Source organism: Furipterus horrens, unplaced genomic scaffold, assembly GCF_987537825.1.
Source record: "Furipterus horrens unplaced genomic scaffold, mFurHor1.1.pri manual_scaffold_4, whole genome shotgun sequence".
Classification (NCBI taxonomy): Eukaryota; Metazoa; Chordata; class Mammalia; order Chiroptera; family Furipteridae; genus Furipterus; species Furipterus horrens.
In genome coordinates, this window is record NW_028327174.1 from 23,977,676 (window position 1) to 23,993,967 (window position 16,292).

Consider the following 16,292-nt stretch of genomic DNA (forward strand, 5'->3'; position numbering starts at 1 on the left):
TTGGTATAAATGAAATCGGGAGGCCGATTTCTGACACAAGGCTGCCTTTCAGCCTTCTTTTCCTGTGTTCCAGCACGGACTCACAGGGGCAAAACCTTCAGTTCCACTTGTGAACTGGTGCTCTCTAGTGGTTGTGTGAGGCCTCAAAGAGCCAGCTTCTTCTACGTGATTGCGAGATGCACAAATCTGTGGAGAATGAAATTCAAAACTCTCAGGTTGCTCTCCCCGCATGCGTCTCCACTTCCCACTGAAGACCTTATCAGATTCTACCTTGTTGTTCAGTCTTTAGCCAAGCACTGACGAAGCCTCATGGCTACAGTCTTTGGGTTTCCATTCTAGATTTGCTGCAATTGCCAGAGATTTGGGATCTAGTTGCTTAAATTTTAAACTGCTTTAGCTCAATGAGTAAAGTTAGTTTTTCTGGAACTGTGTTCCTCTTTTTAGTTTGGGCCTAAGGGAAACTTTTAGATTGATAGAACAGTTCTAAACTAGATTTGGCGATGATTACACATATCTCCATATTTGTTAAAATTCATCCAATAATATACATGCAATAAGTGAACATGATTTGTAAATTAGACCTCATTAAGGCTAAGTGAGAAAAAAAATCCAGATTTCTGCCCTGCTTCATAAATATTGGGCGTTCTTTTCAAATATCAGAAAAGATCATTGGAAAATTATCTTTATTAAATTCTCCCTAATATTATAAATACAGGAGTGGGCAAAAGCAGGTTTACAGCTGTTCGTACAGAAAATAATACAATAATTAACGAATAATAATATAAGAATAGACTCTGTATTTCACATAATTACAATTGCAAACCTACTTTTGCTAATGTCTGTATATTTTGAATGTCTTTAGAATGTCAAAAATTGCCAATTAATTTTTTAAAATTATATAATTACATCATTGGTATTTGCAATGTCCTTTTAGGATCAGAACATAATTTAACTGTTAGGTAATTGCAAGCTAGTATATTAAATTAAATATTTGTGGATGAAAAGGGGCCACATAGTAAGCCTGACAAGCTCAGGGGCAGCCTACATGATGGCCTTGAAAATTCGGAGACCTGATGTAACCACATAGGATGGTCTGAAGTTAAAAGCTTTCTAACTAAAACCAGGTCATGGCAGGCAGCCATGTCCTCAGCTGGAAACTGCCCTGACAAAAGTTCATCTTTACCATAATCGAGCCTATTGTCCTTTTGCAGCCATGATAGCATATATTTGGAATGTCAGATTTCCTTTTCCTGGATCCTTAGCCTAGGCACTGCACCAAAGGGAGACCACAAATACCCTCATTGTTATTGTTATGACGTTCATTGTTGACTGTTAATGATCCTGTACCGCCCATGTAAAAGAAGGATGTGTCTATAGTTTTACTTTTTATTCAATCCCAGAGCCTCCCGCGCTTTGCTTTCTCCCTCCTCCCTAATCTATCATCAATAGATTTCATGGAACCCAATTATGCTTCTTTTGATTGTAACGTATAAAATAAGGTGCAAAACTGCCGTTTTCCGGAGCGACTTTTCAATCCGTTGTGGTTCTGCTTCCCAGCAATTGTCAGTTTGGCTTAAGTAAACTTGTAAAAATTCTTACCGGTTTGGATGTTTCTTTTATTGATGATATCTTAGTGTACTAGGGAGTATATTTGAAAATATTCATATATATACTTTCCATTCCCCTAACTTTAGAGTTATCACAAGAATTTTCTGAAAGAACAAATATAATAATTAAATTCAATATGTCATATAAAGTTGAGAAATTGTGGTATCTAGGTCATGAGAAAAATAAAACAAAACATTTCCTCTGAGGTTTTCACCAAAGATGAAACTGTGAAACCTTGTATGTACCCTGAGTGGACAATTTGAGGACAAATTAGTAGTTTGAGGACAGTCCTCTGATGAACATCAGATTTCTTTTATTACATATTGTATTAAAAAACAAAACATACACATATACATACACATTTATCACATTGAAGATGCAAGATGAAGAAAGATACATGACATTGAATGTGCAGATGAAAAAAAGGATTTCTTTCCAAACATCACAACTTACATATAAAGGTACGGAATTCAATTTTTTCAGGGAGTATGGATTAATGTGGGTGTGGATATAACATAGGTAATATTAATGTGGATAGTAAGTTTTAACATTTGTTCTTGAACTGTTTAATTTTTTGGTGTTTTCCTGTGTCTTCTCTGTCTCAGTCTTGTCTGTTATCTGCCTCTCTCATTTATCAATGTGGGACTAACAGTTATGTGCTTTTAAAATAATATTTTGTCTCATAATTTCTTAGGATACTCTCAGAAAATATTTACATTGAATTAAAATTAATAATTAAAAATATATTTGGTGTCAGCCATTAACCTACACATTCATAAAATATGGCATTTTTAATACCAATTTTTAATTCAGCTTATTAGACTTTAAAATATGTTTTCCACCAGGTGAAAAATTTTGTTTTGAAAAATAAAGATATTAGTCTGAAAGATCACAAAATGTAGTGGCTCCTCTGTGCAAACTTTTTCACACTCATTTTGTAGATGTTGCTCAGAAACCAAAATGTGTTTTATGAAAAAAAAAGGAGCTCAGGAACTACAAATAATAAATTTGCAACTTTTAGTTAATTAAGTATTATATGCTAATATTCATACTTTACTAATGTATCCTTTGCTAATATTTAATAAAGCTTGCTAAAATTTAGTAAAGCTTGGATAAAACATTACATTTGAATCTAATTGACAATTTAAGCCTCGTTATTATACACAGAGTTTTACCTAACTTTGTAATTGTATATTTGTATACCTTTTTTTATATTATGGCATTAATGATAATAAGAAATTATATTTTTTGCCACATATATTAACTTTCAGAATCACTATAGGTATTATTACTAATAATATAATAACTTAAAACAGATTAAAATGTATTGGCAGGTTTTTTAATCCTTAGTATATACTTTATTGGACTTGCATACTTCAGCCCTGAATGGTGTGGCTCAGAGGGTTGGGCATCGTCCTATAGGCCAAAAGATCACCAGCTTGATTCCCGGTCAGGGCATATGCCAGGGTTGAGGACCAGGTCCTTGGTTGGGGACATGCAAGAGGCAACCTATTGATGTTTCTCTCACATATTGATTTTTTTCTCTCTCTCTTTCTCCCTCCCTTCCCCATCTTCAAAAAAAATTAAAATCTTAAAAAAAATAAAATTACTTGAAATAGTTCCACTAAATACATAGTTAAGGTTCTTTTCTTCGTATTGCATTTTATTTTAATGGATCACTTAAAAATTTTTTACTTATCTTTTATAATTATGTATGGGTAAACATATTATGCAATTATAATTATATAATACATGTTACATGATATAAGTATAATTATTTTTAATTATATAAAAATATATTTTCAAAGTCAAGTCTATATAACAAGGTAATTCCAGAGATTTCCAACTCCCACAAATCTGGCTGTTACCCTGTCCCTTTCATCCTGTTCAACTAGTTTATTCAACCAGTCCCCACTATTGAACATTTATGATGTTTGCATATTTTATTTCTATTATAAGGCCTTGCACATATGCCTTTTCATATTTTTTTGGTATATCACTGGGACAGATTTCTACAAGAAAATTGCTGGGTGATCATGTAAATATTTATAGAATTTTGCTATTTTTTCCCCTAAATATCCCTCCATAGCATTGTACCATTTCACATTTCCATCTTTTAAATCTGTTAATTGTTTACTTGGTTAGCTCACCTGTTAGCTCTTCCAATTAATTTTATAATAAATTTTGCAAACATTCACCATGAACAATCCAAACCAAAATAAACTGATGTGGTTCAGTGTACTAAGTTCCTTCTTAATTTATCAATTAACTTAGGGAAAATTTATCTCTTTGACATTTAGCTTCCAGTCCAAACATGGTTGAATTTTCTATTTGTTTAAGTCTACATTTATGCTCTTCAGTTATTTATGTGTTTGTCTCATTCTCCTCATATTGGTTTGGAGCAATTTTATTAATTGATTGATTGGTTAGTTTGGGGTACGTTTTATTTCTAACTTTCTTCTTATTTGTTTTTTGTTTGTTTTTGTTTTGTTAGCTTTCCAAAATAATGCTTTTTCTTTATGTATATTTTTAAATGATATTGGCTATATAAAGGCAATTAACTTTAGTATCTTAATTGTATGACTGTAGCTACCAATTGTTTTATTATTTGTGGCATTCTTTTAGTGTTGCCAAACACATATTGATATTATCTTTAAATAATCATATCTTTTTTTTTTATTGTTTTTACCTTCATTCAGGTTATCTTGTGTGATTACATCGAATAAAACCTTCCAAAAATATTAAGTAGTAATGGAGATTTGGGATTTTCTCCAAACTTTATTGAGATATAATTGATATATAACATTTTATAAATTTAAGGTGTACAATGTGATGATTTGATGTGGTTATATATTGAAAATAGATTACACAGTAGGGTTAGTAAACACTTCCATCAACTAATATAATTACAATATTTTGGGAGTAATAACATTTAAGATCTATTCTCTTAACCAATTTAGAGTACATAATACAGTATTATTAACTATAGTTAGTATCTATAGAGTAGATTCCCAGAACTTATTCATCTTATAACTGGGAGTTTGTACATTTGGACATCTATCCTTGTGCAAAGAAAACAAAGGAGAAAATAAACAAGTGGGAATATCAAACTGAAAAGGTTTTGCATAACAAAAGAAACCTTCAACAAAATAAAAAGGGAACCCACTGAATGGAAGAACATATTTGCCAATAATACATCTGATAAGGGGTTCTTATCCAAAATTTATAAAGAACTCATAAAACTCAACACCAAAAAAGCAAACTATCAAATTTTAAAAATGGGTAAAGCACCCAAATAGACACTTCTCCCAAGAGGACACATGGGTGGCCAATAGACTTGAAAAAATGACTAATGTCACTAAAAATCAGAGAAATGCAAATTAAAATCACAATAAGATATTCTCACATGTGTTAGAATGGCTATTATTAATATGTCAACAAACAATAGCTGTTGGTAAAGATGTGGAAGAAAGGGGAAACCTAGAGCAAACGCAGATTAGTGCAGCCACTATAAAACACCATGAAAGTTTCTCAAAATATTAAAAATGGGACTGCCTTATAACCCAGCAATTCCATTTCTGGGAATATATTTAAAGACACCCAAAACACTATTTCAAAAGAATATATTCACTCCTATGTTCACTGCAGCATTTTTTTTTTTTACAATATCCAAGATTTGGAAACATCCCAAGTGCTCATCAGCATGAGTGGATTAAAAAACTGGGGGGCACTTACACAGTGAATACTATTTGGCCATAAAAAGAAAAAAATTTATCTTTTGTGACAGTATTGGTGGACTTGGAGACTATTATGCCAAGTGAAATAAACCAGATGAAGAAAGACAAATAGCATATGATTTTACTTATATGTAAAATCTAATGAACAAAATAAACTGACAAACAACATAGAAACAGACTCATAGATATGGAGAACAGACTGACAGCTGTCAGTGGGGTGGGGAGGTTGGGAGGCTGGGTGAAAAGGTAAAGGGATTAAGCAAAAAGAAGAACCTCATAGACACAGACAATTGTATAGTGATTGAAGCAAAGGGGTACAGGGATAGGAAGAAATGGGTAAAGGAAGGACAAATGGGATGGGAGGAGACTTGACTTTGGGTGATGAACACAATACATAGATGTTGTATTATAGAATTGTACACCTAAAACTTATATAATTTTATTCACCATGTTACCACACTAAATTTAATAATAAATATTACAAAAATTATAAAAAAGAATTAATACACAGATGTCATGTATACTCTACCCCGTTTTCACCAATGGAAACATCTTGCAACACTATAGTACAATATCATAGAAAAGATATATTGATGGAGTCAAGATATGGAATATTTTTCATCCTTCATTTTGCCTTTTTATAGCCACACCCTCTTCCCTCTCAGCCTTACTCTCTCCTTAATCTCTGAAACCACTAATTTGTTTTCCATTTCTATAATTTTGTGATTTCAAGGGAAATATTGTGGTGATTGTGGGGGCAAGGTGGGGTGGGTGGAGGCAGAGGAACATATAAGGGGGATGAATGGTGATGGGAAAAGTAAATAAATAAGTAAATATTTAAAAGTAATTATTGATAACAAGAATGTTGTATAAGTAAAATTCCATAGCATGTTAACTTTGGGGATTGGCCTTTTTATTCTTCATTCAGCATAAGGCTCTTAGGTCCATCTACATGGTTTCATATATCAACAGTTAATTTCTTTATATTGCTGAGTAATATGCCATGGTATGTGTTCAGAGTTTTCTCGACCATTTATAGAAGGACTTCTGGATTATTTCCAATTTATGGTTATTATAAATAAAACTGCTATGAATATCAAAAAATAAGGCAAGTGATTAATTAGACAGTTTTTATTTGTGTGAATATATATATGTGTCTGTAAGTGCACATGCACACACACCTGAAAACTCGTGTGTATGGAGGGAATTATTACATATAGAGATTAAAATTATTTTCCAATGGTAAATTATGACAAATATTAGCATTTTTAAAGATTTAATATGACTATCACAACTACTGGCCACAGAGAATATTATTATTATTAAATAAAATAATTTTTCTGTTTACTTAGTTTTATGCTCTTGATTGCTTAATGTCCTTTGAAATTCAAAACCAATATTATGAATTATGTATAGAATTCCATTATTACAATTGCTCTCACTCATTGAAAATGCGCTTTTCTAAGCTAATTCATGTGATTAATCTCTCAGATTTTTCTGTGGTGTTACACTGGTATAAAATCTTATTGGGAATATCTGGAACAGTAAATGGTATTCTGGTTTTGACTTTTATCTCCCTGACTTTGTTGGGTAAGTTAAAGTTTCTTTAATTCTTGTACATTTTATGTCTTTTCATAGTATGCCTAATTTCATATTCATTCTTCCTTATATTAACTGAGATTTAATAAGGAGCTACTATGTATAAAACTATATGTTACATTTCATAGTAATGTATTTAATATGTCATCAGATCAGATATGTATTTGTCCCTAAGTTACATACCGTCTGATAGTAGAAAAGTGTGTGTCTGTATGTGTATGTTTGAGGTAAATAGTTAGAAAGCATATTTTTTAATTTGTCAGCATTTTAGAAATAGATAAATAGCCATAATTTTTCTTATACATTTATGTAAGATTTTACTTAGTTTACTCTTGCTTTTTTCCAACAAATACTTACTGAGCAACTATTATACCACAAACATTACTACATATATCCAAAGTTGAATAAAGGAACAATTATGTTGAGGAAGCTCATACTCTAGTGGAAGATACAGATTTTTGATTAATAATTATGGTAAAATTGGTTAAACACAGTATCGTTTCAACCAAACATTAAGAAAGCATGAAAAGAGCATGTGTACTCCCTAGAGTGAGAACTTTGTTCTATTTATTAATTTTTAGAACAATGTCTAGCACAGAATAAAACCTTAGCAAACACGTTAAATAAACAAATTAATTGTATAATATTTGAAATAATTTTTTATCAGACATAAAAATAAAAAAGAAACTTTCTAGTTATTCTTTCAGTGATTTCTTGTTCCAGGCATCAGAATTAATCTGAAGAATTTGTCTGAGGTATTGTACAGAGAAGATATTTACCCAAACTTAAAGTAATTCTGTCTTCAAGTTTCTCAAGGAGTGTTGCTAAAATGCCAAAGAGGAAATGATTCAAATAACACCCAGGATGATAATGGAAACCTGAAAATGAATAGTGACAGAAGAGGAAATATAAGTAATATAGATGCAGACCACTGTGTTTCAAGTGCTACAGACCATAGAGGTATCTTTTGAGCCTTTGGCTTACGTAGACTCGTCTTATTTTTTTGGACCTTCTAAGTTTGAAAAATCTTATTAAACACATAAAATTAAATAAACAAGTAAATATTTGCTATAAATCTACTTTTCACTCAAAACTTGATTTATATTTACATATATTTTTGCAGTGGGAGGAGACCTGTAAAACAGAACATAAAAATTAGGTTCTTTCTTCCAAAATTTAAGATCAAATTGAGACATATAAATATAAAAACTTAATTGTATTGATAAGGCAATATGTAAGTAACTATTTTTTGTTTCTTAATTATCCTTTTTTGAAATATAAAATCTGTTGTATATAATTTCATTTTTTTTACTTTAATTTTTTAACACTTAAATCTTTGACACTTGAACATTTATTTCATAGTACATGTGATGGAGCAGCAAATTAATTTATTTTATGATTATTTATCAAAACATTTTTAATCCCTAATTTGTGTAGTCCTCTATATCACATATGAATTGTAATAATATCACAGATAAAATATTACAGTTTACTCTTCTCTTTTTAATTATTTGTATGTTCTACATGTAGAAGTCCTACACCAATTAAAATATCATATCTTTACCGCTTATTTCACACTCTGACTAGCTAAATCTTCATTATGTTGGGTATAATAATGTAACCTTTTCAGAGGAAAGGAAGCTTTGATAGGTAAACATTGAATCATATAACCATCATTAAACATTCATTAAAGTCAGTCTGAATACTATACATTACACTGTAAGATAGTAACTTCCTATTACTTTTTTCTTCTTAATTGAAGTAATACAAACATAAAGTTAACCATTTAAAATAAAAAAATTCAATGGTGTTGGGACATTCAAATGTGCAACCACCATATCTGTCTAGTTCCAAAACATTTTCATCAGCCAAAAAAAAAATATCACTCCCAATAAGCAATTACTCCCCATTTCTTTGCCCTCATTCTCTAGAAATAATTAATCATTTTTCTGTTGCTATGGATTTATTTATTCTAGATTTTCACATAATAGAATCATACAATATTTGACCTTTTGGGTCTTGATTATTTTACTTAGTATGACATTTTGATGTTCATCCATGTAATAGCATGTATCAGCATGTTATTCCTCTTTATCACTGAAAAAAAATCTTCCAATCTATTTATATATTACCATTTGTTTAAGGTAGCAATACTAACCAAAATGAACTACAGATTCAAAGAAATCCTTATCAAAATTTTAATGAACTTTTCTCTGAAGAAATCAATGAGGTGACCTTAAAATTTATATGGAATTGCAAGGGATTCTGAATAGCAAAATCAATCTTAAAAAAGAACTTATTTGGAAGATCCACATTTTTCAATGTCAAAACTTACTACAAATCTGCAGTAATCAAAACAGTGTGGTACTGACTTTAACAAAGACATTTAGAGCAATGAAATAGTATTGTATAGATCAATGAAATAGTATTGTATAAATCAATGAAATAGTATTGAGGGTTCAGAATTAAGCCCATACACCTATACCCAAGTGTTTTTTGACTAGGGTGCCAAAACCATTCAATGTGGAAAGAACAATCTTCTTAACAAATGGGGCTAGGTCACCTGGAGAGCCAGGTGCAAAGATTAAACTTGAACACCTAGCTGATACAATATAGATAAGTAAATTTAATATAGATCAAAGACCTTAATATAAGAGTTAAACTATAACACTTTTATGAGGGAAAATAGATATAAATCTTCAGAACTTTTGGTTAGACAATTATTTCAAATATGACATCAAAAGGACAAATGGCAAAAGAAAAAATGATACAATTAATATCATCAAAAATAAAGACCTTAGATTGTCAAAGGACATTATTAAGAAATTAAAGACAGCATACAAAATGGGGAAAATATTTGCAAATTTTATATCTAATAGGTATGTAGTATACAGGATATAAAAAGAACTCTTATAACTCCAAAACAAAAAACAAAAAAAACCTCAATTTAAAAATGGAAAAAATATACAAAAAGACATTTCTCCAAAGAAACTAAACAGAAGGCTAGTAAGCACACGAGAAGTTGCTTAACATGATTAGTTATTAAGAAAAAGGGAAATCAAAACCACAATGGGAAACCACTTTACACCCTCTAGGGTAGTTATAACCAAACATAACAAGTATTGTTGGGGATGTGGAGAAATTGCTCATACATTGCTCATAGGAGTGTAAATGGTAAGCGATGCAACACTGTATGAGAAATAATTTGGCAGTTCCTAAGAAAGTTAATCGTAGAATTATCATATAACGCAGCAACTCAAATCTTAAATATATATGTCTCCCAAAATGGAAAATGTATGTCCATACAAAACTTTATACATAAATGTTTATAGAAAGAGTATTCATAATACTCAAGCACAGCCCAAAATTCCATCAATTGAAAATATGTTACCTCCATGTGGTGGAATATTATACAGCCATAAAAAAGAATGAAGTACTGATACATGGTTCATTTGAATAAACCTTGAAAACATATGCTAAATGAAAAAAAGCCAGACACAAAAAGCTACATATTATCCTAAATCTATGAATGTTCATTATAGTCAAGTCTATAGAAACAGAGAATAGATTAGTAATTGCCACAGGTGGGAATCGGGAGAATGGGTAGTGGCTGCTTAAAGTTTATGGGGTTTTATTTTGGGGTAATGAAAATATTTTGGAATTATATAGCAGTCATGTTTGAACAATACTGTGGATATACTAAACACCATGGAATTTGCATTTTTAAAGAGTAAATATTGACTTTTATTTTACATAAATTTTACCTCAATTAAAAAAGGAGATTATAATGGTTACATGTTTGGATAGTTATATTTGTATATATACTTCACTTTCCCTCATTGTTATACCAAAAGTCTCAGAGATTTTCAATTTGAGACTTCAATATAATTTTAATTTGAGAAAATCATAAGGCTTGATGAAGTTGCAATTATAAAGAGGTTGAAAAATTAATCTCAATGTTATTTAATAACAAAAAAGATATTAAAAGAGATTATACACATAAAATGAGGATAAAGATTTTAAAACTTTATATAGATAAATTCTAAGTAAATAATATTTATAATATTTTATTTAATTGCTCTAATAGTATTAACTCAATATATATCTTAATTGGTTCATGTTATTTAATAATTATATTAGGTCATAGCACAAAAAAACTTCTTTATGTCTAGGTTTTGCTTTATCTTACTAAATTAATTTTCTTAGTCCCAAGACTTATTATTTGTATTTTTAACACTGTGAGTCTGAACACTTTGTGGTGAGTGATTTTATTACAGCTACACTCTTATTTATAGAACATCTATGTATTCTCGCTGTCAGTTATCAGAGATACACATGTAATTTAATTTCTCTTTATTTTTCCCATTTTTCAATAGGATTATGCCCATCAGAATGGCTGAAATATCAAGAAAAGTGTTATTGGCTCTCTAATGAGTTAAAAAGTTGGCATGACAGTTATGAGTATTGTTTGGGAAGAAAATCTCATCTACTAATTATTCAGGACCAACTTGAAATGGTAAATGGTTTAGTATCATGGTTATGGCATTAGCCCCTTTATAGTTCAAAATGGCTTTCCTGAAATTTCTTCCCACTTTTCTATTAAATTCTCATTTACCTTGATAACTGAGTTTTGGAGGCCCTCTTAAATTTTGTGCTCAAAGCCAGTGCCTCCTTTGACTCATGCTAGTCCTTATCTGAATACTTGTATTCAATTTACAAGTAGAAAATGTATATGTATATAATGTAACATGTATAAATAATATATGAGTTAATTAATATAAGATTTTTATCTGGAGTGTTAGTAGTCTGATACTCCAAAAAATTCTAAAATCTTATTTGGTGTGCCTGAATTATTAAAATATTTTGTTCATTTAGTTACTCATTACTCACTTTTTAGACTTTTATACAGAAGAACCTAAAGCAATCAAATTACATGTGGATTGGGCTTAACTTTACCTCCCAGAAGAGGACATGGAACTGGGTGGATGGTTCTCCATTAGCTTCAAAGATGTGAGTCTTTACTAAAACGCAATATGATTTATTGTTTATTGTAAAACTGATCTTCAAAAACATCTCTAAGTTCACCAAAATCAACTCTGAAATAGTTCTTGGTACTAAAGAATTTGAAAGGATGAAAAATAATGTTTACTGAAGTAACAATGAATATTTTAGTTTGGTCTTTCTTCAAAGCAAAAAGAATCACAAACAATAATGGTTGGAGTATTATTGTTTAGAAACTGCTTATAATTTATATGGAAAAGTGGACTGCACCAATGTACTCTTGTGTTTTCAAAATTCTCAGTGTTTACTTCAGCCATCTTTAGTAATTTAAAAAAAGATACATATACATTTTTGTTATATGATTGATTGCCATAACATTGAAAGACAAATGAGAAACAGAACAAAATAATACAATATTTTCTCAGCAACTACATGAGATTATTGAGGATTTTAAAGATTTCATCAATATTTTTGTGTTTATATAAATTTTATAATGAAATTTTAAATGAGAGAAACTAATAATAAAACCAGTAAATTCAAATCTCACCCCTATGCTGGTAGAAAGAATTATGGTTCCAAATATGTCCATATCCTAATCCCCAAATCCTAAGAATGTACTACTTTGCATGGCAAAAAAGACTTCAAGGATGTGATTAAGTTAATAATCTTGAGATGGGAACACTATGCTGGATTATTCAGATGGGCACAACGTAAACATAAATCCTTACAAAGGGGAGGAAATAGGGGCATAGTCAAAGAAGGGGATGTAAAGATAAACATAGAGCTCCAAGTGATAAAACCATGGCCCGAGGATTACATGCAGTCTCTAGGAGCTGCAAAAGGCAATGAACAAATTTCCCGCTAGTGCCTGCAGAAGGCAGTTCTGTAGACATTTGATTTTACTCCCATCTAGAACTGCAAGGTAACACATTTTTGTTGTTTTGAGCCATTAAGTTTGTGGTAATTCATTATAGCAGTAGTAAGAAACTAATACACTATGTAACCAAGTAACCATTTAATGAAATTTGTGTTACTTTCCATTCACTCTTACTTTGTCATTAAATATCACTTATTTTCTATTTCACTGCACTAAATGAACCCATCTAAGCAATTCAACTGAAGACATTGTTGGAATGGAAAATAAAATTATGAGTGGGTGTTATCTGAGGGTAGAGATGTATCACTGAACATCACCTGATAGATCACTTACGAAGGTGTTAACATAGGTGTTTTCCCATGCCAAATCCACTCAACACTACGTTTAAGATTTAGTTTTAGCTTTAGAACATGCTTTGGTATTTTTGTTCAAAATATATTCAATACAAAAATCAAACATAAACGTGGACAGTGTATTTCCAGTATGAGGATCCAGTACTTATTTGCCCCTTATTCACTTGGAAATTTTGATGACCTTGTGCACCTGTTCCATATTTCTTAAACTTTTTCCTCAGTTGAAATAATTTTTTAACAGAATAAAATCACTAATAGTATAGTATATTATAGATAACTTTATTATTGTATTTATCATGCTTCTTTATGGATAAATAGTACAATAAATGAATAATTTATTTAGAGCTTACATGAATCAGTTTGTGCACTGAATTCTTTACACACATCAGTTCATTTAACATCATAATAGTATCACGAGACAAATATTGTTAAGACCATTGTACAATTTGATATGATAAACCAATAAATGTTAAGCAAGTTGTCCATGTGCCTTAATCTTTTTTAAATCTGAGGGGCCACGTGGAGTACTGCAAAGAATACTAGGACAGGAATGTGTGCACACATTTATTTTTAGCTGTCATTTGCAAACAAACTCTCTGAGAACTTTCTGACAACCAGGGACAGTAATGCAAAGTTACGGAGATACTGTAATGTTTAGTGAATGAAGGTATTTGAAAATGCCTTGAAATTTTGAATTACTTTTTAATTAAGGGTGTGTATTAACTGCAAATACAAATGGATTTCTTCAGCAACGATGCTTAACAATGTATTTATCCTCTCCTGCAGATTCTTCATAAAAGGACCAGCTACAGAAAACAGCTGTGCTGCCATCAAGGGAAACAAAATTTACTCTGAAACGTGCAGCAGTGTTTTCAAATGGATTTGTCAATATTAGAATTGAAAAAAAATAGTAGTGGAGTAATCAATGATCAAATTTTTGTGCCTATTAGATTCTAATATTAATCTTCAAGAATAAGATTTTAAAACTGCAATTAAATACCCAAATCATTTCTCCATTTTTCCTTCATCACCTACATTAACCTAACCTCAGAATAACCCCTGTCCACATTCTAAAATATACCTTTTCAATTTTTAATTATTGAGTGTAAGCCTGTGCATTTATATTCAGGATTTTAATTCATTTTTTCACTTACAACAAATGTTATTAAATTATGTCTGCTTTTCAGTATGTTGCTTTTTGATTATTAACAATATCCTTTGAAAATTTCATGTAGTTCTGAGTTGCATTATAGTGTGGAATTATAGATTCTTTACTCAATTGATGAATATTAAATGTTTTTTTAGAATTTTGTTAATGTAATCTATGCTTTAATAAATATTCTAAGTATTTTATTAGATAAAAGCATTTTTATTTTTATGATATAAACATTAAAATCGGAAATTCTAGGTAAAAATGTTAAATATATTGTTTGTTTACATTTTATAAAAATTTTGTATACACTTAGAATCTATTAGAAACTTTTAAGAAGATTATGGGTACAGAAAAAAGAACTTAAACCTTTTTATGAACCTCTTGAGATTGAGTTGCCAAAGTGATATATTTTATTATGAAATTTCAAGTATCATTGAGTAATGTTGTTATACTTCTTACAAAAAATTTTCTACTTAATCACAATACAATGATCAGAATCAACATTAACTTTGCATAATAAAGTTTTGTAAGCCTTTTGAGGTTTTGCCACCCAGAAATGTCATTCTCAAGGGGCTGGGAGCTATCCTTTTGAAACGTAATCATCAAAAAAGACAGAATGGAAAACTATGTAGCAGAAAGAAAGAAGGAACTCCTACTTTTTGCAACAACATGGATGTAGCTAGAGAGTATTATGCTTAGTGAAATAAGCCAGGTGGGGAAAGACAAATACTATATGATCTCACTTATAGCAGGAATCTAAAACAAATGAGCAAAACAAATGCGCAAAATAGAACCAGGGGCATGGAAACAAGGAACAGGCTGACAATGCCAGAAGGGATGGGGGAGCGGGAAAAGGGAGGAAGGAATTGGGAAGGTCTAGTCAAAGAACATCTATAAATGACCCATGGACATGGACAACGGGGTGGGGATTGACGGTAGGAAAAGGGGCAGGCAGGGTGGAGTAGAGCAATGGGAGAAAAAGTGGGACAACTGTAATAGAAAAACAATAAATAACTTATAGAAATAAAATAAAATAAACGAAAATAAATTAATTAATTAAAAATAAAATTTTAAAAAGACAGACTATTATTCCTCACTTTTGTGAGGATAGGAGCCTAACTAATGTCAGTGGGTATGTAGCTCCAAGTCATAAAACTACTTTGTATTATGAAGATCTGAGAAATTTCAGTTTTCCTTTGGGTAAAGCAATGTAACAAACACAGAAATGCATGATCTCATCCCTCACTCCAGCTCTTAAAAATCTTGTTGCCCTTTATATCAGCAAATTTTAGTTCAGACTGGGTTCTGGTCTATCTCCTCTACTGCAATAGCCTTGAATAAGGTCTTTATTCCCTGTGTAAGATTGTTCTTTGCAACTTTTGCCTTGACAAGAAGTACTTCTAAATTTTGTAAATATTCCAACCGTCATTACAATTTCAATTTGTTCATTTCTGTATTTGTACCTTTGCAGACTTCCATTTTCACATTTTGTTCAATGGGTCATCTCCTATTTTGAAAATAACGTTGTTCCAAATCTAATCATGAGACTTATCCTTCAAGGTGACATCTGTATACCTGATCACCACAGTTCTTTGTTGGTTTGCAGCTTTTTAAAAATTTTTATGGTAATAAATTTAGCAGTATACCAGTAACCATGGTTGCTAGTGTTTGAACTGACCTTTATGTTCTAGCCCAGCTATTTTCAACATGTGTGCCGCAAGAAATTTTAAAACATGCAATACCTGATTATTTAGTCAGAGGCACTGACCCCCCCCCCCTTTTTTTTTCACTAACTTCACCTGTTATCAGCTGTTCCTCCTGTCTGAGACTGAAACAAACATACGTTTATGCCTAACATCTCCATAGTGGCAGAGTTAAAAGGAATCCTCATGAGACCTGGGACTCGTGGGTGTTCACAGGTTTTCTCCTGTGGTTCTGGTTGTGTTGCAACACCCTTAGAGGTG

The 16,292-nt window shown here is 31.0% G+C and overlaps 1 protein-coding gene across 1 annotated transcript; it reads left to right on the forward strand.

Moving 5' to 3' along the window:
* The first annotated feature begins 1,984 nt into the window (after positions 1-1,984).
* Positions 1,985-14,326, forward strand: KLRF1 (killer cell lectin like receptor F1). Its single transcript, XM_090272843.1, has 6 exons — positions 1,985-2,069; positions 6,837-6,935; positions 7,752-7,904; positions 11,321-11,460; positions 11,842-11,954; positions 13,962-14,326. Exons 1-6 carry the CDS (start codon positions 1,985-1,987, stop codon positions 14,068-14,070), a joined length of 699 nt encoding a protein of 232 aa, XP_090128969.1. The 3' UTR covers positions 14,071-14,326.
* Positions 14,327-16,292: the final 1,966 nt, after the last annotated feature.